Genomic DNA, 25,000 nt, shown 5'->3' with positions numbered 1-25,000 from the left:
ACATTGTGCTGCCACCAGACATGACAATGTTGGCCAACAGATCCTTCCTGATGTCAATGTCGCACCTCATGATAGACTGATGGACGACTTCGTGGACACCAGCAGACTCCATACCGAGGAAGGAAGGCTGGAACAGAGTTTCAGGGGCGCGGAATCGTTCGTTACCGATGGTAATGACCTGACCATCAGGCAGTTCGTAGGATTTGTCCAGGGTAGAAGAGGCAGCAGCCGTGTTCAACTCGGCCTCGTAGTCCAAGGCGATGTAACAGAGCTTTTCCTTGATGTCACGGACGATTTCGCGTTCAGCAGTGGTGGTGAAAGAGTATCCCCGCTCGGTCATGATTTTGCCAAGGTAATTGGTGATATCACGACCAGCCAAGTCCAGACGAAGGATAGCGTGGGGAAGAGCGAAGCCTTCATAAACAGGGACTATGTGGGAAACGCCATCGCCAGAATCACAGACCTGTCCAGTGGTACGACCAGAGGCATAGAGAGACAAAACCGCCTGGATGCAGATGTAAGTCGATGGAACGTTGAAAGATTCGACCATAATCTGGACCATCTTCTCGCGATTAGCTTTGGGGTTAAGAGGGGCCTCAGTAAGCATAATAGGACATTCTTCTGGGGCAACACGGAGCTCATTGAAGAAAGTGTGATTCCAGATCTTCTCCATGTCATCCCAGTTGGTGATGATGCCATGCTCGATGGGGTACTTGAGCGTGAGGATACCACGCTTGCTCTGGGCCTCATCACCGACGTAGGCATCCTTCTGACCCATACCGACCATCACACCCTGGTGACGGGCACGGCCGACGATAGAAGGGAAGACACAACGTGGGGCATCGTCACCAGCAAAACCGGCCTTGACCATGCCAGAGCCATTGTCACAGATAAGGGTCGCCGCCTCTTCGTCGTCACACATGGCTGCGATTTAGGTATGAAGTCAGCAGGATTCCTGAAACAAATTTGTTACATTTGAAGATAAATCACATAATATTTTGGGAAACAAGTTTGTAGCAAAGGTGATGATTAAGTAAATGCACATTAAGTGCGTGATATCTGAGTTAAATTGCTGTTATACAAATAACTATAGTTGTTTGTTTTACTATTTTACTCTAGGCTCCATATTGTCGTAAAAATCCTTTTACGAACCTTAGACTCAATCTTTTACAGTCGGTATAATTCTGTCTTGTAGGTGATTTTCATACAAGCAATTTGTTAAAATTTAAGATAAAGAGTAATAGTCCCATGACAGTTGCTATATATATATATATATATATATATATATATATATATATATATATATATATATATATATATATATATATATATATATATAATATATATATATATATATATATATATATATATATATATATATATATATATATATATATATATATATATATATATATATATATGAGTAAACTTGACAAAACATATGAGTGATATTTGTTTGAAAATAAAATTTCTCACTAATATCAATTCGCTGAGCCTGAATTTCTAACAAGTTTAAAATCAGAATGTAGCAGGTGTTATACTGATTGAATATAAATATCCAGATACAGCTAATGTATTTTGAATATCTTAAGTAAAACGGCGAGAAATAAATAACTGATATCTTTACAGATTAAACAATAGAAACCACCATGAAAAGAACATCACAGCCTGCGAAAGAAATACTTGAGAGTATATTATAATGTATAGAATAAAAAAAACTAAATTACTCGTACCATCCCAAACCATAAATTCCAATCAAATACGTTAGAGCAGACATTTTCTTATAAAGCATCATGAAAAGGAATACAATATCATGAAAACGATATATTGCATAGGGCATTAAACTGACGTTTTTAGGTAAACCTGTTGTTTATGTTATACTATTCACAACTAACATACTGTGATAATTGAACGATAAAAAAAAAAAATGTTTTGTTTGGGGGCGGGGAACGATTTAAAAAAGGAAGCAATGTGAAATTCACAACTTAAATTAAGAAATGGATTTAATTTCTTTCGTATTATTTTTGAGATTTTTTTTTTTTTTTTTTGCTTAAAGTTTGAAAGATGCAGTAATTGCAATCGGGAAAGCCTCGCAGTACACTTGTGATGTAGCTTTGAGTGAGAAAAAAAAACGTTTTCTCACTTTTCGAGCTACAGAATACACAGCACATCCAACGCTGATTTCTAATGTGAATAAACAAATAAACACAAGCACAAACAATAGATAGCAGCCCACCTTGAAAAGAGCGTAAGCCTTGAGTAAGCCTTAGGGCAGACTAATTCTCTCCCTAAACTTACCTGGCTTTTATACGTTACCTGTGCCTCACCTATGCAACAGGTGTATTGGAAGCGGACAGTGATATCGGATGTCTCTGAAGAGATTTATACAGGTGACTTGACAGACGATGGGATTAAAAAGGTATTTTAACGGCCCGAATTACGAGTCATTCCCCAATAAAAAAGGTACTAAAGTATTTATACAAAATAGAAAAATCTAAAAGGGACTTCAAATTTAAAAAGAGGCAAACTAAAAGTTTTGAATTGAAAAGTTGAAAATCGTGACAAGAAAAAAGATAGTATCTTTTCTAAAATGAAACTCCATTGTATTAAGACCAAGTTAACCAAACTTGTTGTCCCTTCTAATCTTTCTTGGTAAAGAATGCTATTTTGAGATAGACACTTGAAAACAGACCAAAGTGACGTTGTTTTACCATTTTTTTTTATTCCAACTATAAATTCTTTTTTAAATATAATATTAAATTAGATGTAAAAACTCATTGAATCCTCCTTTTATGATTGGGAGAAGCTTAACTGTCTAGCAATACGATAACAAAATTATAGAATCGTATGAAATAGCTTAAAATTTAAAAGGCATTGGTACACTCAAACCTTACTAAATTTCTAATTATCTCACTATTATAGTTATAACCCTTATCACAAGTCAACTGAATCCCTAGTCGGAAAAGTATACAGCTATGTGTTTAATGGCCCAAATAAGGAAAGCAGCCCAGAATGGAAAACATTGTAGGAAGGTAGTGCCGTCAGAGCACCTCACTTCTTATTATTATTACTAGCTACAACCCCAGTTGGAAAAGTAAGATGCTATAAGCCCAAGGGCTCCAACAGGGAAAAATAGCCCAGTGAGGAAGGGAAATAAGGAAATAAATAAATGATATAAGATGTAATGAATAATCAAAATAAAATATTTTAAAAAACATTAACAACATTAAAACAGATATTTGATATATAAACTATAAAAGGACTTATGTAAGCCTGAGTTTTGAACTTTTGAAGTTCGGCTGATTCAACCACCCGATTGAATAGGTATCATTAAGCCTTATTAAAGAAAGGCAAGGCTGTTAGAATCAACCATGTACCTAGTATTAGGTAGCTAATCATATAAAATGGGGAGATTTGAATGGAAAGGATGGTTAGTATTAAGAAAAATCTTATACAGTCTGCAAAATGAGGTAACTTTACGATTGTATTGGGGATTAATATCCAAGCCAGGGTTAAGAAATTTAATAAACCTTTTTAAGCATTTATCCAACAATCTATAAATCAGAGACAAGCCAATACTCAAACCTGGCTGAATTAAAGTATTAAAACATTTCCTCAAGAAAGACAAGTCCTCAAAAATCTTGAACGATTTATTTAATCTGCCGATTTTTGGAAATATAGGAAAAGACTGGAGAGCTATTTAACCAGGTGAAATTGCTATAAACAGGCACTCCGAGCTTCAAATTAGCTTCATGTAGTTAAAAGAAATATTGTCGATAATCCTTTCTCGATCTGGGACTAGAATATCCAGTGTCCTAGACCTAATAAAGTCATGTTGTGCATATATATATATATATATATATATATATATATATATATATATATATATATATATATATATATATATATATGTGTGTGTGTGTGTGTGTGTGTATATATATATATATATATATATATATATATATATATATATATATATATGTATATATACATATATATATATATATATATATGTGTGTGTGTGTGTGTATATATATATATATATATATATATATATATATATATATATATATATATATATGTATATATACATATATATATATATATATATATGTATATATATATATATATATATATATATATATATATATATATATATATATATATATATATATACCCTTCAGCACAGCTTCTCTATGATAATACAAAATTATGAAGATTCCTGAATGAAACACTTTGACGCCACTGAGTTTACATACTCATTTTTGAGACTGAAGATCTATAGGTCTACACTCTGGAGATGGGATTAATGTAAAGCAAGTATTATCACCTGTTTAGCATCGTACAGGTTTTCAAGGCAAAACCACAAATTATGCGTATAAAAAGTAAAGGGTCATGAACACTCTCCTTAAGAACATAAGAAGTTACATTCCTGAAGTCAATATGATGACCATCAACAACAAGTCTTTGCACACTATTAGTTAGTAATTTAATAATGATATTAAAAATTATCCGGCAACTCCCTTCTGCGTAGGTCTGAAACAAATGCATAACGATTATTACTAATAGCAGTACTAAAATCATGATAAATCCGATAAACCTCATGACCAAACAGAGATTTTTGTACAACAATACTGTATAGATTGCGCTAGGAGAAACACAAGCTTGAGAAAGTCATCGTCGTTAAATTGTCCAAGTCGAAATCGTTGACGTCGTCGAAGACATCGTCGTTAAATTGTCATCGTCGAAGTCATTGTCGTTAAACTGTCATCGTTGTAGTCAAGGCCCCTCTATATTGGCCTTGGTTGTAGTCGTTGATGTCGTCGTCGTCGAAGTCATCGTCGTTAAATTGTCATCGGCGAAGTCGTTGACGTCATCGTCGTTGAGGTCATCGTCGTTAAATTGTCCAATTCTAAGTCATTGACGTCGTCGCCGTCGAAGTCATCGCCGTTGAATTGTCATCGTCGAAGTCGTTGACGTCGTCGTCGTCGAGGTCGTCGTCGTTAAATTGTCAAAGTCGAAGCCGTTGACGTCGTCGTCCCAAATTGCAAACTCGAGAACAAATTGTTACTTTCATGATAGTCTATTCCTTGAATTTGCAGTTTCGCAATTACAAAGTTTATTAATGTAAACCAATGATCAAAATGATTGCCAAGAATGTGTTTCCAAAAGGAATGGGTCTTGTGATTATTCATTTCCCTTTATATAGCAAGATATGGAAACAAAAATCCTAGCTTCTCTTATGATATGCACTTCGTACCCCTAAATGCACTCTCATCAAGACTTATACCAAAGAAAGCTTTTAATGGTTTAAAGGCGACACGATAAGAGATTTAGTTCCCTTTGTCAAACAATCTCTTAACTTTAGGTAATTCTAATTCTAAATATCTTACATTAATAGTTCTTATAATTAATACACGCCAAGCGTTAATCTTTTAATCTTAGTATAAAAAGCCTAATTTCACAAGGCATAACCTGCTCATATAAGAAGCAGCCCAGTATGAAAAATCTCAGATAATTGAAGATAAAGCTATACAAGAAAAATACCAAAAATGTCAAAGACAGAATTAACTAATAAGAAATCAACTGTACTATGATATGAACATAAGAGACCCTTCAAGACAATAGATGTAGACTAGATTACGTTACATGTCTGTTTCTTGGGGTTCAAATATACACCTGTTTTATAAACCATTGATGTTGATGCCAAAGGCGAGGTTACTGCCTTCGCATCCTTCCTTCCGTGAGGTTCGCGAGCCGCCAAGGTGTGGAACTCCGTCACGGGGATTTTCCTCTCTCGACTCCCAATCTTTTTTACATGCCAAGAGGCGGCTTCCTCTGTTTCGTGGTCCTCTAGGGAGGAAACTCAAAACACCTGATGTCCCTTAGCAAATTTCTCCCTTGTCTATTTCAATTACTGATTACTTTCTGTTCTGGGAAGAGGTTGCACTGAAACTTATTTTCATTTGAACAAATATTCTCTTATCAGTTTAAATTGTGACAAATTTATTTCCTTTATGGAAGATATCGGGTTGGATGTAACTTGTTGTCATTTACAGTAATATTAAAGGAAAATCTAATTCAACTGAAAATATTTAATACATTATTTTGCGGCCAAGGAGATAACGATAAAAAATTATTTATAAAATCAGTCAAATATGCAGGCATCTCATAATAGGTAATTCATTTGGATGAATGTCCGTGCGTCCATGTGTGGTTGTTGAAATCTCGTAACTAAAGTTTATTTGCTTCTATAATTCTAACAAACGTACACAGTATGATGAAAGAATTATGTTTAAGAAAATGGAATGCGGTATATCAAACCCACTTTTTCAAGCACTGGCCTTTGAAAATGAGAAAGAAAAATGACCACAGAAAACTCGAAAGCTTGGTCACATAAAAAAATTATATATATATATATATATATATATATATATATATATATATATATATATATATATATATATATATATGTGTGTGTGTGTGTGTGTGTGTGTGTGTGTGTGTATGTATATACACATGTATATAGGTATATACATACACACACACACACACACACACACACATATATATATATATATATATATATATATATATATATATATATATATATATATATACATAGAGACCTATACAATATATATGATTATACGTCTGGCCAAGCCACTGAACGTGACCGGATATACATATACATATACATACATAAATACATATATATATATATATATATATATATATATATATATATATATATATATATATATATATATATATATATAGCTAGACATTTGCTCTTTATCATATTCAGGAGAAGAAACTAATGGTCCAATGTTCGTGAGATTTGGCTCGTCAGTGAGACGACTAATTCGATTCCCTATAAAGGAGGAATGACTTCGAAATCTGTTCAATCTTAAGGAACGTGTGTTAAACTATATTGTGAATTAAATACTGGGTGATAGTTGAATTGATAGCACTTCAAAAGTTCAAACTTGCAGCAAATTTGTTTATATTGAACAGGCTGATATAAGTCTGTTTATATTTTATTCATGAAATATCTGCTTTGATGCTGTTATTGTTTTCAAAACATTTCATTTTAATTGTTCCTTATTTCTCCTATCGTTTATTTATTTCCTTATTTCCTTTCCTCATTGGGCTATTTTTCCCTGTTGGAGCCCTTGGGGTTATAGCATCTTTCTTTAACAGCTAGTTTGGCTAGTAGTAGTAGTAGTAGTAGTAGTAGTAGTAGTAGTAGTAGTAGTAGTAGTAATAATAACCATTGAGACCTTTTAGAATGTGGAATTCTTAGTATCTAATGAAAACACATATATGTCAAATACCTTTTTAATGACTAAACTTAATTTCACTCTTATAAATTTGATGTTACAAAGTAAGTTGGAAACCGTGCAGAATTAATCTACAGGTAAAGCTTTGACCAAGATTACAATGTCCTGTTTTACAATGCGAAACAAAAAGTTACACATATCTGTCATGAAAATACGAAAAAAAGAAACAAAATTGGGACCTATTCTCTACATATTGAAGATACATTAACTGTAGGATAAATAAAGTAACAAATTGAACTATGTAAAGTATTTATTGACTTTTTTTGAGACTAGACGTTACTGACATCAAATGTTTTTCCTCGAAGCCCACTTAAGATAAGTCGAACAATCAAGTATTCTAGAAACATTTTCGGTGGACAATGCCGGGACCAGATTCTTCATATTCCTCTTTAGTAATCCACATGGCCTGGAATGTGGAGAGAGAACCCAGGATAGAACCACCAATCCAGACGGAATATTTACGTTCGGGAGGAGCAATAATTTTGACTTTGATGGTGGCAGGGGCAAGAGAAGTAATTTCCTTCTGCATTCTGTCTGCAATACCAGCGTACATGGTAGTGCCACCAGATAAGACGATATTGGCCAACAGGTCCTTCCTGATGTCGATGTCGCACCTCATTATAGACTGATGGACTGTCTCATGGACTCCAGCAGATTCCATACCCAGGAAGGAAGGCTGGAAGAGAGACTCGGGGGCACGGAAACGCTCATTGCCGATGGTGATGATTTGGCCATCTGGAAGTTCATACGACTTATCCACAGTTGATGAGGCAGCGGCATTAATCATCTCTGCTTCAAAATCTAGTGCAATGTAGGCTAGCTTTTCTTTAATGTCCCGAACAATCTCGCGTTCAGCAGTAGTGGTAAAAGAATAACCGCGTTCAGTCATGATTTTGCCTAGATAGTTGGTTATGTCACGTCCAGCTAAATCCAAACGCAGAATTGCATGCGGGAGTGAGAAACCCTCATAGACAGGGACAATATGGGAGACTCCATCGCCCGAATCACAGACTTCACCTGTGGTACGGCCAGAGGCATAGAGGGAGAGCACAGCCTGGATACAGACGTACATGGAGGGCATGTTGAATGTTTCAAACATGATTTGAGTCATCTTCTCACGATTGGCCTTGGGGTTAAGGGGAGCCTCAGTAAGCATTGTTGGGGACTCCTCAGGGGCAATGCGAAGCTCATTGTAGAAGGTGTGGTTCCAAACTTTCTCCATGTCGTCCCAGTTGGTGATGATACCATGTTCGATGGGGTACTTGAGGGTGAGGATACCTCTCTTGCTCTGGGCCTCGTCGCCAACGTAGGCATCCTTCTGGCCCATACCAACCATCACACCCTGGTGACGGGGACGACCAACTACAGAAGGGAAGACACATCGAGGAGCATCATCACCAGCAAAGCCAGCCTTGACCATTCCCGATCCATTATCGCAAATGAGAGTCGCAGCTTCTTCGTCGTCACACATGGTGGAGGCTCAGATTTACGGGCGAGAGAAAGAGTTCTGAGGAAGTAATGAAGAAATAATGTTTTAGCCGTCATTCAAAATAACCGAATATTCTGTTTTAAATTGAGAGGTAAAACATTTACAGTTTCTTTGCAGACACAACGTGAAATGAAAGCTGAATTATGCACCTATCTTTACTGACCAGGAAAATTAAATCTAAGATACAATAGAAGGGTTCCTATGAAGCTCTCCGTCGTATACTAACCCTTGGGAATAGAAACAACATAGCTCTAATTGATATGCGTATACAACTGCATAAGCAGAAATTTTATGGACCAATATTAGGTAAAATGAACTTGAACTGAGTGAAAATTATAATAAGTATACTTTTCAAGTTGGATCTATTCTGACAATGAATGTTTCTACAGGGTAGGGAATGACTGGAACATTCACTGCAAAGTTTGCATGAGCGTGTACAGCATGGTTTATAAACACATGATTACGAATCATTTCAAAATAATCTTGTGTACAGACGACCTCTCGCTCAATTACTTTCACATTAATTAATTTACTTTTGATATTTGCATTTACCATTTGTTTATTTTAACCAAACTCTGATTTATTCTAGTATTTATTTTCTTAAACTAAGGCAATAGTAATTTGTTTCGTTGATGCAATGGCGCAAAAAAATTGAAAGACAAATATTTATCTACTACATCCTATACAAAATTCACTCCTTTATTCTAACAATCCTAGAAACGTCTCGACAAGACTATGGAGATTTAAATTGTCAAAACTTTTAGCATCCTAGTAATAAAAGGTGATTATACCTAGCTTTAAAAAATGCCTCACAATAGGAAAATTTTTGAAGGTGGTGAAAAACACCTTTTTCCTTTCAGGCTCCCTGTTCAATTGGAGTAACCTATTATTGAGAAGTATTTTATACTCTGTATGTTTTGGGTGATCTTTATCCTTTTCTTTTCCCATATCGTGGATTTGATACTTGATTAAATTTGGAAATCTACAAAAGTGAGAACAAAGCCCTCTGAAGGATATTGGGAGTTGAATGGCAGGACAGGATTAGAAATGAAAATATAAGAGAGATTACTCGAGTGCCATATGTGGATGTGATCATAATGAGAGGTAGATGGAAATGGTTTGGACATGCTCTTTTCACTCCCCAAGAAAGAATAGTTCACTAAACGTTCATCTGGGTTCCACAAGGAGTTGGAAGCCCCAGGCCTACAATAACTGAGGACTATGTAGCGTGAAGTAGATGATGATGAATAGAGTAGTATTGAATTGAAAGCTCAAGATAGAAACGACTGGCGAAATCTAACCAAGACCTTTTGCGTCAATAGGCGTAGGGGATGATGACGTTGAAAAAAAAAATGAGCAAACTTCCTTTCTTTTCCATGTCGAACTGCTATTCCATTAGTCATATTCAAGATTAAATTATGTTTTCGACTCCTTTTGTCTGGGATTCTCGCCTTCTCTTTATTGTAAGTACTTTGCCTATTGCCACCTGGTTGTAGAAGCTCATCGCACTATTTTTCACTTAAATAATCGAGCAAAAACCTTTTGGAAATATGCCTAGTATACATTAATCAAAGCCACACAAATCTTGACAATATCTTTAAAAAATTATCTATAATATAATTAGGAGAATCTTAATCAAAAATAACTATTTTCGTTCTTGGCCTTTCCGTGAAGGAGCACCAAAATAAAATTATCATTACCTTAACCAGAAATTTACTTAACATTCTCTAAAAAAAAAAAAAATAACTGATATTAACCACAAAATGTGTATACCACAACCACTAAAATCAACGGAAAATGATGACGTCCTACCCATAATTCAACACGAATAACAGACTGTAGTTTATCCTATTAAACCAATTAACACCAGGTAATACAGAACTCACCTTGAAAGGTGTGACCGTCGAGTGAGTCAATGGAGGACTAATCGTTCCCATACGAAACTTGCCGTTTTATACGACTTACCAAGGCCATACCGAGCATAGCAGGTGAAGTTCTACTACGGTAGACGGGAAGATCGGATAACGCTCCAAAGATTTATGTCGACAACAGTCTTGTCATTCAGCCAGTGTTAAAAAGACTGTAGCACTTTTATTGGATTTGTTGATTGTTTTGTTATCACGATTTAGTTAACATTGTCGATGGATGAAAAGGACTGAAGTCCCGTCACTGCTCTTAGTATGAATCATAGGATGAGAAAGGTATCAGTTTGTGTTGACAATTATGTGAAATTTATCTTTTTGTAATCAGTTATCTAACACTGAAGCAAAAACAGAAATTAATATTTCTAGTGCTATCAGGGTTAATACTAATAAATAATTACAGCGGTGAGGAATACAATTATAAAATCTATAATAATTTCAACATTAATGTTGCTGTCGTAAGCAATTTTACAATAACCATTTACAAAAGTATCTTTCAAAAAATGAGGAGAAATTTTTAAATAGGTAATGTGCATACATAGGTACATACATAAATACATACACACACACACATATATATATAATATAATCATATATATGTATATATATATATGTATATATATACATACATATATATATAATCATATATATGTATATATATACATACACATATATATATATATATATATATATATATATATATATATATAATCATATATATGTATGTATATATATACATACATATATATATATATATATAATCATATATATGTATATATATACATACATATATATACACACACACACACACACACACACATATATATATATATATATATATATATATATATATATATATATATATATATATATATATATATGAAGAATGGCGTGATATCAAGAACATATATCAGTCACTTGGTGGTGAAGTTTTGGGACAGGCAATTACAAGGAGAAAACCATGAATTTCAAATGATACTTGGGATACTATAAAAAGGAGACAAAGACAAAAATTGATTGATGAAAGTTTTCCAGGAAGAGCATGCTAAGTTTGCCAGTATTGATAGTGAAGTCAAGAGAAAAGCCAGGAATGACTGGAGAGAATATTTGGACAGGAAAGCAGATGAAGCTGACAAAACTATAAATTCAGGGAGTTGCTCACAGAATTATTCATGAAACCTCTACCGGGGTAAAGAAGAAGGAGCATATGCCCATCAAAAAGAGATGGATCTGTTATAGCAACAGGGTGGAACACTTTAGTGAGGTTATGAATAGGAGGTATGAAAAGAACAATTTGATTGATATACCTGAAGCTGAGGAAGATCTTGATGTGCCCATGAATTAATTCAGTGTATTTGAAGTCAAAGCAATCCTTAAAGAATTAAAGATTACTTCATAGAATGTGGCATGAAGAGGCAAAACCTGATGAATGGGAGATAGAAGTGTTGGTGAAAATAGAAGAAAAGGAGATCTGACCAATTGCAATAATTACAGAGGCATCACACTTACGTCAGTTATCATGAAAATAAATAGTATGCTCATTTCAAAGAGACTAGAGATAAAGATTGATGAAAAGCTGAGAGATGAACAAGAAGGATTTAGGAAAGGTAGAAGTTGTACTGACCAAATTTTCATTTTAAGACATGATGTACAGCAATGTGTAGAATGTAGAAATCCACTTTTCATTGTATTTTTGGACTATGAAAAACCTTTGATAGTGTGGACCGGACACTTGTGGAGAGTCCTGGGTTATTTTGGAGATCCTCTTAAATATGTAAATTTGATTAAGTCTGTTCATGAGCATAGCAAATGCAAAGTCAATGTTAGTGGACCCCTATCAAACGAAATTTCCAGTGAACAGCGGAGTACTCCAAGGGAATGTGTTGTCCTCTATGTTGTTTATCCCTCTCATGGATTTTGTAATGCGTAGTACAGTTGGGGATGGTGGAGAAGGGCTGGACTGGATTGGTAACAAGAAATTAGCAGACCAAGAATATGCTGATGACGTTGTCCTTATTAGCAGAACACCACAGGACTTTTAGAGCTTGCTTACCAGAATGCATGAAATATCACATGAGATTGGGCTAAAAATAAATAGACGAAAGACAGATATGATGAGAACGGAATATGCAATGGAAGATGAAATATCATTGGAAAGAGAAAGGATTAATGTGTTATCATTTAAATATTTAGTAACTATAATCTCCAATACAGGATCTTTAGAATTTGAATTTAATGAAAGACTGTAAAAAGCAAATCAGACAATGACAAAGCCCTTGGAAAAGTATTGGGAGTTAGATGACAGGACAGGATTAGAAATGAAACTATAAGAGAGATTACTCGAGTGCTATGTGAGGATGACATCATGGTGAGGGGTAGATTGAGATACTTTGGGCATGCTCTTCGTACTCCCCAAAAGAGATTAGTTCACTAAACATTTAATTGGGCTCCAAAAGGCACTAGAAGTGTTGGAAGACCCAGGCCTACATGGCGGAAGATTATGAAGCGTGAAGGAGGTGTTGAATGGTGAAGTATTGATCTAAAAGCTCAAGATAGGGATGACTGGCTAAATCTACCCGAGGCCTTTTGCGTCAATAGGAGTAGGAGGTGATGATGATGATAATGATGATGCCTTTGTGAGCAGTAATGCCATTACACAGGAACTGAGATCAAGGCACAACTTGGTTTGCAAGTGTAAATATTCTGAGGAGGTAAATAAGCCTCAGGTTCTAAGCTGAGTTTCTAATATGAGACCAGTTTTGAAAACTGTGCAACAGAGTAATTATTAACTTCATTTGAGAAAGAAGAGAAACAGCATGGATGACTTGGATGGGAGTGCAGAAATTGCTTCATTGCAGAGAAAATGCTGGAGCATCGAGACCAAAAATTATCATGGTGAAAGGTGCTACTCTAAAGGGCATCGTATTTAAGATTAACTCTAGATTTTCTAAGGGGGTGAGTAAATCTCAAATTTAGTCTGCTTTGGAGAAGAGATGATGTTCCTGAAGAAAAGGCGTCAATGCCGTTGCAAGATTGGAATCACCTGAGCTTGGTTAAAGCGGTGGTTTTGTTGTGAGATTGACAAAGAAATTCCATGAAGCATTGTGAAAAATCATTTATGTATTTGAAAATTAGTCCTAAAATCTTTTCCTTTTAAAGACTTAAAATTTTAATTTATCAATACTTGTTAATTGGTTTCTGAGAATCCAAATATTTTTGTATCTAAAATTTTCACCACCAAAGCTTTTATATTAAATTTTTTTTTGCCTAGTTGGACCTCTTGGGCTAGTATCCTGCTTTTCCAATTAGGGTTGTAGCATAGCTAGTAATAATAATAATAATAATAATAATAATAATAACAACAACAATAAAGATAATAATATTGCTATGGTTTAACCATTGCAGTCCTGACGAAGAATCATGTAAAAAAAGGTAATCGAAACACGTATAGACACTAAATATTAAATGTAGTTTTCATGTTATCGTGAAAAATAACTAGAGCTCATTGTGTCCCGAGAATTGTGGGGTTCGATTTTTACACGCGACTAAGATATTATTCATTAATTGCATATACCGGGTATATATATATATATATATATATATATATATATATATATATATATATATATATATATATATATATATATATGTATATATATACATATATATACATATATTTACATTTATATATGTATATATATAATGGTATCTATCTATCTATCTATCTATCTATCTATCTATATATATATATATATATATATATATATATATATATATATATATATAAATATATATATATATATTTATTTATTTACACACACAAACAGGCATGCAGCCGTTTCTAGTTCACCACAGGACAAAGGCCTCAAACGTGTCAATTCAAGTCTGGGGTTTGGCAAGTTTTCATCACCACGCTGGCCAGGGCGGATTGATGATGGTGGGGGATTTTTGTCTGATTGCTCAAAGCAAACCAACCTAGTATGGCAGACATTCGACTAGTACGGCTTTGTTGATTATGGCAATAAGCAATCTGTTTCACAACTTTAAGGTATCCCACCTCAGAGAGGTGTGTGTATATATATATATATATATATATATATATATATATATATATATATATATATATATATATATATATATATATATATATATATATATATATATATATATATATATAGTTTCAAACTAGAGGAAAAGGCAAAGACTGGATTTGGGCCAACTGGTAGTCATGAGGGATAAAGATGATAATATATTACATATGGATGATGAAATTATGAGGAGATGGAGAGAATATTATGAACAACTATTGATTACTGAAGATGGGGATGAGGAGCTGGAAAGAACCACAAAGGGTGGAGGGGCCAGTGATGGAGATACAGAATACAGAAGTCAAACAGGTATTGAGTAAAAGGAAGAGTGGTAAAGCACCAGGCCCATCAGAGTTTCAAATTGAAATGGTCACAATACTAGGTACAGAGGGGGAAGAATGCATGCTGGATTTACTGAGAGCAATAGGGGAAGAGGAAATAATGTCTAAAGACTGGCAGGAGAGACTAATGGTATTTATCTTTAAGCAGAAAGGTGATATCATGGAATGCAGTAACTTCAGGGGAATTAAACTAACAGAGCATGATTTGAATGTTTTAGAGAGGGTACTAGATAAGAGATTGAGATGGACTGTAAAGAATGGGAAACAGCAGTATGGATTCATAAAGGGGAGAGGGATTGTGTATGCCATCTTTATAGTAAGGCAGTTACAGGAAAAGACACTAGAGGGAAACCAGTCGCTCTTCTGTGCTTTTGCAGATTTAAAGAAGACTTATGATAGAATACCAAAAGAAGTGATGTTTTGGTGCTTGAGGAAGAGGAAAGTCCGGAGAAGTTGGTTATAATGGTAGAGATGATATACAAAAGAACAACGACAAAAGTAATGGCAGCTGTTGGAGAACAGAAACCATTGAAGTTAGTGTTGGATTACACCAGGGGTCAGCATTAAGCCAGTTTTTATTTGTGTTGGTCTTGAATGTGCTAAGTGAAAGGATGAGAAATGAATAGTTGTGGGAGTTGTTATATGCAGATGATTTGGTGATTGATGCTGAAAAAGAGAAAGAATGACAGAGAAGGGTGGTAGAGTGGCAAGATACTTTGGAACAGGGTGACTTGAGGGTAAATGTAGATAAGACTGAAGCTATGGTGAGCAGTAAGGAAGGTAAAGACGGGATAGCCATACCTGAAAGTAGAGGAGCAATTATAAAACAGGTAGAACAATTTAGATACTTGGCATATACTACAGTATAAATCAAGAGGTAGGATGTCAGCCTGAAGTTGAGAATACGATAAAAGCGGCTAGGGGGGAAGTGGAGTGAGGTAGCAGGAATGGTATGTGATAAGAAAATGCCAATGAAGATATAAGTCAAGATATATAGCACAGTAATAACACCAGTGTTAATGTAAGGATTAGAACTTGGGCTTCAAGACTAAAAGAGGAAGTAAAGCTTGATAGAACAGAGATGAGAATTCTGAGGTGGATTATGGGAAAATCACTGCTCGAAAGATTGAAAAATGATGAAATATGAAGAATTGCAGTGTAATAAAAATGACAGAGGGGACAAGAGTTTCATGACTGAAATAACCCCATTCCGCCTATTGATAAGCCTATAACAATTAATGTAGATTTTTTTCTGCACCGAAGCTTCATTTATTAGCAGTGCCAATATAGAATTTTTTTATAACTGCTCTCTGATAGAGAAAACTTTGGAATTTTTATAAGAAATATGAATACTTTCTTCATTAAGGAAAGGGAAGGGGGGGGGGTGCATTATCTGTATATTTCTTATATGAAATTCCAATATAGGGTTTCTAATACATGAACCAATGGTGTCAATCCTCTCGTCCAGACCCAATTTAAATTTCCTTTGCTTATAACAACTATCTCTCTCTCTCTCTCTCTCTCTCTCTCTCTCTCTCTCTCTCTCTCTCTCTCTCTCTCTCTCTCTCTCTCTCTCTCATATATATATATATATATATATATATATATATATATATATATATATATATATATATATATACATAATACATACATTTGAATTATATTTATTTATATATTTACATATATATATATATATATATATATATATATATATATATACGTATATACATATATACATATATACATACATACATACATACATACATATGTATATGTATATATATATATATATATATATATATATATATATATATATATATATATATATATATATATGTAAATGAACCACATGGAAAATAAAAATAGGAAATATAAGATTGACCCCTGACTAGTTTCGTGATACTTCAGAGGCCTGATTTACTGAATAAGGTTTCTTTATATCTTATATGGTACAGTAAACTTACGAACATGCATAGAAAGATTTAGAGAACAATACGCACTCTTAAAGCCAGCTACCTGTGCTGTTATCAGGTGTTTCCAGGGAGGAGTTCACCCCCCCCCACCCATTAGCCACGTGCCAGGAATGGTAATTTCTGATGGCTGGTGAATTTGTTTAGGATTCCAATATTATTTCTTCATATTAATAGGGGTTAGCCTTATCCTTACAAAAACATAAGAAAATGTATACATACAAACACATCTATACATATAGACAGATATATAAATATTTACTTAGTCATATACATACACATACAAATACAATTATACATATATAGACAAATACATGCATTCCTACATGTATGCCAATACATATACATAGATCGTAGACTTCTTACATATACATGTTTGTACACACAACTAACATGCATATACAGTTATGCACATATAACCCCATCAACATGAACATACAATTACATACATATCAATACTTATATCTAACAAAACAATATATAGTGCCAAAGTAATTATGTATACTTTATACAATAATTATACCTACCAATGAATGTTAGCTTAGGTCTAATTATTAATTTCACAGTGGCATTTATTATGTCCGGTACATTCAGTTCTACATTAAGTGGTTAAAGTTTTTTTGTATAGTTTGCAAATCTCTTTACATATAAATGCATCGAGTTTGTACATTCCATGTCCGATATCCAAGTTGTTATCTGGACTTAATGATGTTTCTTTCCAATAAGTTATTTGAATGAACCAATTTCTTTGCACATGAACAATTATTAGTGTGATTTTTATATCTAACGTGACTAAGATTGCATTATTATCTTGAGCATATCTGACACTTTTCTTATGTTATTCAATTCCCTTTTCAAGGGCTTCACCAGTTTGACCAATATAGAATTTTTCACATGAACTGCATGGAATACGATATTCACATCCATTGGTAATGTCAGGAGACTTCTTTATTAGTGCTGTCATTATTGTATTGCTGTTCTTAAATGCTACATTAACGTTGAATTTTTCTTACAGTTAGCGAATTTATTTAAAAGAATTACTATAAGGCAGTAAAAGTAGGTTTTGTGTATTATAGTTTTTATTGTTATCATTACCAAAAAAGTTCTTTTTTCTTGTTCTTAGTGCATCATCTAATATAATTTCAGGATATATTAGTTTCCTAAATAATGTTCTAATCTCATTTATTTCATCAATATATTCAGGACTGCAGACTCGTAATGCTCTAAATAACATAGAAGTACATACAGATTTCTTAACTTTGTTACTTTGATTGAGTTGTGGAGGACATATGCGGAGATATTAGATGGCTTTCTATATTCATCAAACTTGAGTCTATTGTTATATGACATTTGAAAAGACCCCTCCTGGGACGTGGCTAATGGGGGGTAAACTCCTCCCACGAAACACCTGAAAACAGCCCAGGTAGCTGGTTTGGAAGTACCTATTATTCTATAAATCTCTATGTATATTCATACATTTACTGTATCACATAAAATGTAAAGAAACCTTGTTCAATAAATCTGACCTCCGAAGAAGTATCACGAAACTTAATCTTATACTTCCTATTTTCATTTTCCCTGTAGTTCTTTTGCATATGAGCATCACGTTTTCCTGTGATGTTTACGCACACACACATATATATATATATGAAATTAACGACGAAAGTCTTACATAATTTACATAATATACTTAACTCTACACGAGAGGAGCTCATCTTAAGAGCTAGCTATTCATCTCTTCAATGCACAAATTAAATCTAAAAAAATCATTAATAAACTGCTGTATTTACTCTACACTAGACCAGCTTCGTAAGAATATATATATATATATATATATATATATATATATATATATATATATATATATATTTGTATATATATATATATATATATATATATATATATATATATATATATACATATATATATATATATATATATATATATATATATATATATATATATATATATATATATATATATATATAATCTTTGTTTACAAGACTTTTGATATGAAGAAGGTTGATTAACAACTTAGGATATTCTAAATGCAAATGCCTTTTATTCTTCACTTACAAGGTATGGCAACATAAAATCTTATCCCTGAAATTACTTGCATTTACAAAGAGTGGTTTAAGAAAACTTTTTCTATGGTACATTTTTCCAAATTAGAAGCACTTTCTATGGACAATGCCAGGTCCAGATTCCTCATACTCTTCTTTTGCAATCCACATGGCTTGGAATGTTGAAAGAGAACCCAGGATGGAGCCACCAATCCAAACAGAGTATTTGCGCTCCGGAGGGGCAATAATCTTAACTTTGATGGTAGCAGGCGCTAAAGCGGTAATTTCTTTCTGCATCCTGTCAGCAATGCCAGCGTACATTGTACTGCCTCCAGACAACACGATATTGGCCAATAGGTCCTTCCTGATGTCAATGTCGCACCTCATGATGGAGGTGTGGACGACTTCATGGACACCAGAAGATTCCATACCCAGGAAAGAAGGCTGGAAGAGAGTTTCAGGGGCTCGGAAGCGCTCGTTACCGATGGTAATGACCTGACCATCAGGGAGTTCGTAAGACTTGTCTACTGTGGAAGAAGCAGCAGCGGTGTTCATCTCTGCTTCGTAATCCAGAGCGATGTAACAAAGTTTTTCCTTGACATCACGGACGATCTCTCGTTCTGCAGTTGTCGTGAAGGAATAACCACGCTCTGTCATAATCTTGCCGAGGTAGTTGGTGATATCACGACCAGCCAGATCCAGACGAAGGATAGCATGGGGAAGGGCAAATCCCTCATATACAGGGACAATATGAGATACGCCATCACCAGAGTCACAAACTTGGCCAGTTGTACGACCAGATGCATAAAGAGAAAGGACAGCCTGGATACAAATGTAAGTTGCTGGCATGCTAAAAGCTTCGAACATAATCTGGATCATCTTTTCCCGATTAGCTTTGGGATTAAGTGGTGCCTCGGTGAGCATGGTGGGGCACTCCTCAGGGGCAACACGGAGCTCATTGTAGAAGGTGTGGTACCAGATCTTTTCCATGTCGTCCCAGTTGGTGATGATACCATGTTCTATGGGGTACTTCAGGGTGAGGATACCACGCTTGCTCTGGGCCTCATCACCGACGTAGGCGTCCTTCTGACCCATACCGACCATCACACCCTGGTGACGGGCACGGCCAACGATGGAGGGGAAGACAGCTCGGGGAGCGTCATCACCAGCAAAACCAGCCTTGACCATACCAGATCCATTGTCACAGATGAGTGTCGCTGATTCATCGTCGTCACACATGGTTGAAGTTTTGGTTGGATGTCAACAGACACCTGCCAAAAATATAAATAAACATTTACATAATTTATCCCCTTATACATTTATGGTATTTACTATAGTTTCAGGTCAAAAACATAAGAATGAATAGCAATGTTCTCTAAGCAAAGATATAAGGTTAAGAGATTATCACATCTATATTCTATTCAAAAGACAAAGAATCGCAGAATAAATATTGTATGAGAGAGAGAGAGAGAGAGAGAGAGAGAGAGAGAGAGAGAGAGAGAGAGAGAGAGAGAGAGAGAGAGAGAGAGAAGCCACGTTGTTTAGGCAAGAGCAAAGAAAATAACTCAGTCTGGCCTATAATAAAATTTGTACTTGTATACCAACAATAATAAACGTACACATAAGTAACTATATGCACACAAATGAATGAATATGTGTACATTCTCCGGAATTTACCTCTTGGGTACAAATAAATACTGAATTTATACCATTGTTGTCTAACACACCGTTTTACGAATCACATTAATTACTATACTTGAACACTCAGCATACTTTTTGGAGTATTACAGATCACTTTTCTTCACCCATAATAGATAAATCACTCTTCCTATAGAGAATCACACTCAGTCAGACTGAACCAATTCTTCAGTGACCGACCCACCTTTAGTTAGTGCACTCTTTATGTGAGCCTAGCAAAGACTATTTCTCTCCCTCCATGACCATTTCTTTTATACCCAAAGGGCGACTTACCTGAGGGGTAGGTGAAGAGGGAGCCAGACACTGATATCGGATGTCTCTTTAGAGATTTATATAGACGAAGGCCTGTCCGCCTGCCACTCTTTAGGGCTAACTGTTTTCTTCTCTTACGTGCAAAAACAACCATCGAGACTTTTTCCATAGTTCCTTTCAAATTAATCTTTCCCAGACCATGTTTCATCGAGCACACACCTCTGTTTTTTAAATCTGTGGCCGAAAATCACAGGTGAATTTTCCTGCTTATCTACAGAGGAATGTCGAGAGACAAATTACGGCAGAATGATGTGGAGTGAGATAAGCTGAAAATATCCTACTCCCTTGTACAGGTTAGTCGATACCATTTTCTGATCTGAGAAGAAATTACTTCATTTTATAACAATATTCCAACCTCCAAAAATAAAAAAATTCAAATTAGTAACGATTTACGTTTAAACGGAAAGTTTTGATATACTTGATGTCATTTTGATCATCATTGTGAATCTTTGCTCTCTGGAGAAAAATCTTTTATATACTAAAATTCTCATCGTACATCATATGACTGAAACACTGGTCTTTCTCCTGCAACCGAATAGGTGTCATTTTTATTCTAATCAAAACCCCTTTTCAGTTCATATTACTGTAAATGGAAGCTCTTATTCCATCGCTTTAGAATACCATTTCATTTGTGTTAATGTTTTCTTTTATTACAACAGTGTATTTCATATTAAACGCAGGGACATCCTATTAATAGTTATGATAAAATAACAAAGTATAAATTATTCCTAATTGATTGTATACTTCGTATTCCCAATTATTTTTTATTGTAACCATTTTTTTGGCTTTATCAACTATAGTCACTCAAAATTTTATCATAAAATTCGAAATTCTGTAATTTTCTCTCATTGAGAGTCCCTTAGCTGTCACTTCTTTCTTATTTCTGAAGACAAGGGAAATCATAATTCAAATCGTATATTAAAAAAAAACTTTCAATATTGTTCCTTATAAAAGTAGTTTTTACAAATCGACTTTTTTTTTTTTTTTTTAAACTTAGTGACTTTCAAGATATTTTTCTCTACTTGAACGTTTTTCTATTTCAAATACATTTTCCTTTATTATGAATTTTTTTTTTTTTCATAAGTTTTAAGAAGTTAAGAGTAATAGTGGGAATAAGTTTCATGTTGGGTGGAAAGTAAATGACAGGTTAAATAATATAGTACTTATCTTGTGGTTCATGGCGTATGAAATAGACACTAAAGGGGAATTCACGAGGTCAGTATTACTGTCATTATTTTGGTACTAACAGAACACTAAACACACTTTCAATATTTATTACTGTGTGAAGTGTCAGTACATTGAGAAGTTGTCACTAATGCATGGGTAATAAAGAGAAAGCATGTATTGCTATTATTTTGGTTTTCTCGTTAAAGATTAAACGGAACCGCAAAAAATGGGTCAAAGACTGACTTGCAAAACGTAAGAATAACACTCATTAGAACCTGTTAAATTAGATAAAAACTATAAATATGAAAGACTTTGCAAATTATTTTTGGATGGACGAAATAAGTTACAAATCACGTTTAGAGATGTTGAGACCATAATATATAACCAAGAGGAATACAATTATGAGGGGAAGCACACCAAAAAATGAAAGACTTTGCGAAAGTTGCTTCGCAACGTATTTATTTTCTTCTTTACATCTTCGACACTGGCGTCAATTTTGATTTTCTTATATACTTTCAATAATTTCTCATATGCTGCTTGTTTCATGTCTCTTTTCATATAATTGTTACTCCAAATATCCTATTCTATGGTAAGCAACAATGTATTAGAATAAAATCCTGAAACCATTTTCTCTTCATGCTCTCCTGCCATTGTAACTATCACAGTAACTTGGGTCGTACTGATGGGAAGGACAGTACAACGAACACACCATCAGTAATATAAGGCCCGGCCAATTACTGATGACTGGATTTTGAAGTCAGTAACCATCATTTTGTGGTACTGATGGTACTTCAGTAAGTCGCACACACTGTCAGTACTACTGACAATACACAAAATAATAACAGAACTACTGATTGTGTGCACAGCCCTTTAAGGCTCTACGTGGCAATTAGGCAGTTGTTTTAAAGCCCTTCAGAGGTGACTTTCTTCTACCTTCTTGTAAACTTGAGGCCGGTTTAAAGAATGCTCTCGAATGGCAGAGTCAAGGGACAGTAAACATTTCAATAGCAAGCAGGACAATGCCCTAGAGACTGACCATATATACATATGATCAGCGCCCAAGCCCCTCTTCACCCAAGCTAGGACCGGGGAGGGCCAGGCAATGGGTGCTAATGACTCAGCAGGTAGACCTATGGGCTCCCCCAATCGTTCACAAGAATGGTGAGGTTGTAGCCACTAAAAGAATCAATAAGTTTAAGCGGGACTTAAACTCTAGACCGGCAGATCTACAGGCAGGGACGTTACTAATAGGTCACCACAACCTGATCCTTCCATATTCTCGGAATACTTCCGTTGATGTCATAGTATTTAATCTTATACTTTTCTTTAATATGGAAACTTTTAAAACATAGGCAATAAACGTACCAGAACATAGTTGCAAAGCACAGTTATTCGTTATACTTATGAATTAGCATTTTATGACAAATTGAACCTCAAGGAAAGATCTGAATTCGATATCATATGATGACTTCAATTTTGGGAGCCAAATGAGGAGATTTCACAGGTTGGTATTATCTAATTTTCCAACTGAGCGTAAAAGGATGACATATCGTTCTTTTGAGATATTTTCATTAAAATCACCAAACGTTTAGCTGGGCTGCACAGGTCACTAGAACAGTTGGAAGACCCAGGCCTAAATGGCTGAAGACTATGAAGCGTGAAGTAGACGATGAAGGGAGAAGTATTGAATTAAAAGCTCAAGATAGACGACTGGCGAAATTAACCGAGGGCTTTTGCGTCAATAGGCGTAGGAGGAGATGGTGATGATGATGATGATGATGATGATGAGTGGAATTAACGTGGCTTTATCGCACACATAAAATCAGCATTCTCTGTTTTATGCAACTTTCAAAGTTATCATAAATTTCATAAAGATTGTAGTTTACTGTCCTCCTTTCATTTCAGGACTACGGATACTTCCATGCAATTATTTTTTAAAGATTATTAGAATTTCCTTTGTCACTCCACTAATTTATTCTACACACCGTATTTTATCGAGAAAATAACTAATAATAGAAAAAAATGTCTGTATATAAAGGGTTATGCAACATGCAAGAAAAAACTAATTGAATGACGGTGCCGAAGACTAATATCCAGATCAGGAATAAGAAAATGAATAGACCATAAGTTTCTATCCCACAAAATACGATGAGACTCAGCAGCTGAAGACCAGATCAAACAATATTCGAGCTATAGTAGAAGGAAAACATTGAAACATTTCATAAGGATAGACGGAACACTGAAAATCTTGAAAGACTTCCTAAATATTTCTTAATAAGCTATTTCTCTGCAATTGAAGAACAGAACGAATATGTTTATCAAGCATAAATCAAGAATCTAACCTAGAATTTTAAAGGATTTGTTATTGCAAAGATCTGGATGTTGCAGAGCCACTGTCCTCGACCTACCTACTTTCAAACTTTGAGTTTTGTTAAGGTTCAACGTCCTGCCCCATAATTTGCACCAAGCATTAATTTCAATTAGATATTTATTAAGGGATTCAGAAATCATACTATACATTCAGGATACTGAACTGATCCAAAGAGAGTAGCATCATCTGCATATGAATGCACAAGATTTTTAGGTCAAACCACAAAATGCATTCAT

The 25,000-nt window shown here is 34.6% G+C and overlaps 3 protein-coding genes across 3 annotated transcripts in view; all 3 read right to left on the bottom strand.

The window, feature by feature from the left end:
• Positions 1 to 2,265, bottom strand: part of LOC137653279 (actin-2, muscle-specific-like) — a 2,477-nt gene extending 212 nt beyond the window's left edge. Inside the window, exons 1-2 of the mRNA XM_068386651.1 lie at positions 2,237 to 2,265; positions 1 to 955 (exon numbers count right to left, since the gene is read on the bottom strand). The exon at positions 1 to 955 is cut by the window's left edge and continues 212 nt beyond it. Of these exons, the coding sequence (XP_068242752.1) occupies positions 1 to 922 (922 nt within the window). The 5' untranslated portion in view covers positions 923 to 955; positions 2,237 to 2,265. The remainder of the gene's footprint in view (positions 956 to 2,236) is intronic.
• A 5,415-nt stretch (positions 2,266 to 7,680) lies between these two features.
• Positions 7,681 to 8,836, bottom strand: LOC137653278 (actin-2, muscle-specific-like). Its single transcript, XM_068386649.1, has one exon. It carries the CDS (start codon positions 8,812 to 8,814, stop codon positions 7,681 to 7,683), a length of 1,134 nt encoding a protein of 377 aa, XP_068242750.1. The 5' UTR covers positions 8,815 to 8,836.
• Positions 8,837 to 19,198: 10,362 nt separating this feature from the next.
• On the bottom strand, positions 19,199 to 20,455 carry LOC137653277 (actin-2, muscle-specific-like). Its single transcript, XM_068386648.1, has one exon. The coding sequence runs from the start codon at positions 20,453 to 20,455 to the stop codon at positions 19,322 to 19,324; it is 1,134 nt and encodes a 377-aa protein (XP_068242749.1). The 3' UTR covers positions 19,199 to 19,321.
• Between the last annotated feature and the right edge of the window lie 4,545 nt (positions 20,456 to 25,000).

The sequence above is a fragment of the Palaemon carinicauda genome, chromosome 14, assembly GCF_036898095.1.
Source record: "Palaemon carinicauda isolate YSFRI2023 chromosome 14, ASM3689809v2, whole genome shotgun sequence".
Taxonomy (NCBI): Eukaryota; Metazoa; Arthropoda; class Malacostraca; order Decapoda; family Palaemonidae; genus Palaemon; species Palaemon carinicauda.
The sequence above is the reverse complement of the archived record's forward strand: the minus strand, read 5'-3'. Positions and strand labels throughout refer to the sequence as shown.

Coding starts and splice junctions, on each gene's coding strand:
- LOC137653278 (XM_068386649.1), bottom strand. CDS start 8,814: ATGTGTGACGACGAAGAAGCTGCGACTCTCATTTGCGATAATGGATCG.
- LOC137653277 (XM_068386648.1), bottom strand. CDS start 20,455: ATGTGTGACGACGATGAATCAGCGACACTCATCTGTGACAATGGATCT.